The sequence below is a fragment of the Ctenocephalides felis genome, unplaced genomic scaffold (genome assembly GCF_003426905.1).
Source record: "Ctenocephalides felis isolate EL2017-DRISC unplaced genomic scaffold, ASM342690v1 CF-g0.4_SCAFFOLD_01495, whole genome shotgun sequence".
NCBI lineage: Eukaryota > Metazoa > Arthropoda > Insecta > Siphonaptera > Pulicidae > Ctenocephalides > Ctenocephalides felis.
In genome coordinates this window covers 165090-169270 of record NW_020537649.1, presented here as the reverse complement: position 1 = coordinate 169270, position 4181 = coordinate 165090, and the positions used below count along the sequence as shown (strand labels likewise).

General features: G+C 38.3%; 1 protein-coding gene across 1 annotated transcript; it reads right to left on the bottom strand.

Annotated features, from left to right (window-relative positions):
- Positions 1-1476: 1476 nt before the first annotated feature.
- On the bottom strand, positions 1477-1974 carry LOC113371986. The gene has a single exon (XM_026612364.1). The coding sequence runs from the start codon at positions 1972-1974 to the stop codon at positions 1477-1479; it is 498 nt and encodes a 165-aa protein (XP_026468149.1).
- Positions 1975-4181: the final 2207 nt, after the last annotated feature.

Here is a 4181-nt window from a genome sequence, read left to right as displayed (position 1 = left end):
TTTCAATCAATCCATTCGATTGCGGGTGATATGCTGTAGTAGGAGTGTGGGAAATTCCTAGTAGTTTGGTTACGCCTTGAAAAACAGCTGAACAGAATTGCCGTCCTTGGTCGCTTGTTACTTGAGATGGAACACCAAAGCGTGAAATCCAAGAATACAAGAAAGCCCAGGTTACACTTTCTGCAGTAATATCTGATAGAGGAAAAACTTCAAGCCAACGTGTGTAACGGTCTATAGCGGTAAATAGGTATTTGAAACCTTTTGATTGTGGAAGTGGTCCGACAATGTCAATGTGAACATGCAAAAATCTGGCGGATGGCACTTTGAACTCTCCAAGTGGTGTGACTATATGCCGAACAATTTTGGAGCGTTGACATGAGATGCAGCTTCGAGCCCAGGTTCTACAATCCTTGCGAATGACAGGCCAAACAAATCTATCCGTGATGAGTTTAGTTGTGGTTTTTATACCTGGATGAGATAGATTGTGCATAGTATTAAAAATGTGGCGTCTTTGTTCAGCAGGAACATAAGGACGTAATCGATTTTGAGGTATGTCGCAATATAATTGTTCTTTGGTTCCTGGAATAGCGATGCGTTTCAGGTTGAGAGCAATATCTGATTTTGAGAGCGTTACAAGTTCTTCATCTTCGTCTTGCGATTTAGCAATAACGGAGTGATCCAAAGGCGATGTTATGGCTTCTGCTCTTGAGAAAGCGTCGGCTACAATGTTTTGTTGTCCACTAACATAGCGAACATCTGTTGTAAACTGTGACAAGAAACTTAATTGATTTAATTGTATTGGCGGCAGCTTGTCTTTTCGTTGCGAAAAGGCGTGAATTAAAGGTTTGTGGTCAGTAAACCAAATGAAATGTCTGCCTTCCAGTAAGCTTCGAAAATCTTGCACTGCTTTGTATCCAGCCAAAAGTTGTAGATAATATGCTGGCCAAAGTTGTTGTTTCCCAGATAGTTTTTTTGAAAAGAAGCCCAAAGGTTGCCAAGTGCCATTGATGTACTGCTGTAATACTGCACCGATAGAATGGTTGGATACATCGCTAAATAATGCTATTTGAGCATTTGGAACAGGGTGTGCTAGTAATGTTGCTTTAGCCAATTCTTTCTTACAAGTCTCAAAGTTATCTTGAAGCTGTGGGGTCCAAGAAATTGGTTGTGATCCAGATTTGGTAGATCCTGAGAGCAGCTTGTGTAGCGGAGCAAGAAATTCAGCTGTGAGGAATAAACCTTCGATAATAATTAATCATTCATATGAAGCGTCGCAGCTTTGAGTAGGTTGCCGGTAGCGGACATTCTTGGAGATCGTTGATACGGTCTGGTGGTGGCAAAGTTCCATCTTTAGAAATTTCATAACGAAGAAATGTAACTTTGGGTGCACCTAATAAGCATTTCGCTGGATTTATGACAACGCCGTGGTCTTTCAGGCTTTCACTAAGTCGATCACTGAAAATATAGTACATCCAGTTAAATTATGGGCGTAGACAGCATATGACAAATAGGATATTTGTCTGGAATTGTGCGTGAGTTGCGCAGCCGATAATCTCCGCATGGACGCCACGTCGAATCCTCTTTCAGATGTAGAGGTGAAGACCAAGAACTATCGGAGGGTCTTGCAATGCCTAATTCTACCATATTCTTAAATTCTTCTTTAGCTACGCGAAGTAATTCTGGCTTGAGGCGCCGTGGTCTAGAAGAAACTGGAGGTCCTGGAGTGGTTCTGATATAATGAAATGTTTTGTGTGTGCTTTCTTGACTCAAGCTTGATGGTCTGGTGATGGATAGAAAATCAGCTAATAATTTATTGTATGCACTATCTCCAAATATAGACTTGACACTTTGTATCCGAGAGAATGTGACACATCCTGGAGATGACAGTGATGTCAGGTTGTCATGTAGACGAGAATTCTTTATATCGATAATGATATTGTAGTACGCCAAAAAGTCTGCTCCAAGTATAGGCATTGTTACGTCTGCTACGATGAATCTTCAAGTAAAATTTCTTCTTAGTCCAAAATCTAATTGTAAAATAATATCCCCGTACGTGCGTATGTTGGTTCCATTGGCTGCAGACAAAGTATAGTTTAGTTGTGGATTAAGTTTAGCAGTTAAGCGCCTTGGATACACGCAAATGTCTGAACCTGTGTCGACCAAAAACTGTACCTTAGTTTTGCGATCACTTATGAAGAGGCGACGGCTTGATGAAGAGCAAGGATTGGTCTCCATCACTCCTTGCCGTTGGAGTTTTTCTCTCTGAACGAACAATGACTCTCGCATTTTCCTGCTTTCTTTCCGAATTTGGCGTGGTACCAACATAATGTATTTCGGTTGCGCGATCTAGAAGCACTTTGCTGATAGGTTGAGTGTGCTACGATAGGTGAACTTGGCTAATTGCTCTGTAAGATCTTCCACACGCTGTGTTAGTGGATCATTTTTATCAATTAGTATTTGTATGGTGTCTTGCTGTTGGTTGTTACTAGTTTCTGGAATTACTGGTTTGTGGTTGTGCAATCTCACATATTTTGTCGGCGAGCGATGCAAGTTCTTCTAGGTCTGCATTGATCTGGGTTTGCAATATTTGTTGAGTCTGTACCGGTAGTCGTTGAATCCAGATTTCTCGTAGGAGTGAATTGTCGACTGTATTGTTCCGACCAACGAACGAAGGTGACGTAGGAACTGAGAAGGACTTCGATCACCAAGTTCTTCTTGCAGAAGTAATTGTCTTATCCTTTGCTGTTCGGAAATTGATAGCCTTTTGATTAATTCCTCCTTTAGTTTTATGTATTTATTCTCTGCAGGCGGAGAGTTTATTACGTCTTCTACTTGGAGTAAATATTTGCATTCTAAGTAAGCTATTACATATTCATATTTAGCCAGGTCATTGATGATGCGGCATCGAGAAAATATTGCATCGACTATTGTGAACCACAATGTTGGTTTCTCACTCAAAAATGGCGGTAGATGCGGAGTGCGTGAGATTGCATCCAGTTCACCTTTAGAATCCTGCATGTTTTTATTCATTACTTGTATTTTCTTGTCCTCTGTGCGGATAGTCCACTATGGTAGTTTAGTTCACACGCTATGTGGTCCAATTCAGCGTCGGGGTCACCAATTATGTGGGGTGGTCCCACATATAAAAATCAAGACACTACAATTATAAATGAAAAATAAAGTTTATTACAAAATAAATATAATAATTTACAAAGTCTTCTTGGGTATTCTTTGGTTGGACTTCCTAGTTTTTCCAGGTGTTGACTGCTCGACCTGTAGAGGATAAAAGAGAGCGAGAATGGTAGCTGCTTTCGTTATATACCTGGTAGCCTAACCCCCTCCACACATTAGGATCCCTAATAGTGTGGAAGCTAGTGTAGCTCTTTACTACTATTTCTCAATAGTAGGAGACCTAGTGTCGCTGCACGTTTTAGGCGTGTTAATCGACTTCGACGACCAATGTCAGGTCTATTTCTTCTCGGCATCGTGTACAGCTGGTATCAGATTTATATAGTATAGATATACTACTGTATATAGGGTTTGTGTTCTCCTAAATCACACTAAAACACTATAGTTCTTAAGTAACTCTGTATTCGAGTTTGTGATTCTCCTAAATCACACTAAAATACTATACTTCTTCAATAACTCTGTATTCGAGTTTGTGATTCTCCTAAATCACACTAAAACACTACACTTCTTCAATAACTCTGTATTCTCACTATCTTTCACAATAACTTTGATTCGGCATTAAGCTTCAAACCATAGATAAAAGAGAGTAATCAAACAAAGCATTAATCCTTATGTTAACTAATCAACCAATATTACTTATATCATAGTCTACTTCATACATCAATGTTCGCACTGATGACCGTTGCATTCAAATTTAACTTATTACTAACATAAGCTTAAAAAAATGTATGAAACAGATAACTTAAAAAATAACGCAAACACATAGAAAAAATTGATTATAAGAAAATATGATGCACATAAGAAAGTAATAAAAAGATTAAATGATAATCAAAGTAACACATAATCATAATGTGTAATTTAAACATAATTTTCCTCAAAACTTTAATTTTTTTCAGCTTGTTTCTTGTTCTAATTCTTAAAATATATTAAAAAATTCTACTAAATTAAATAAAATGTTAAAAACTTTAAAACAAATAATTAGTAAAAAATTC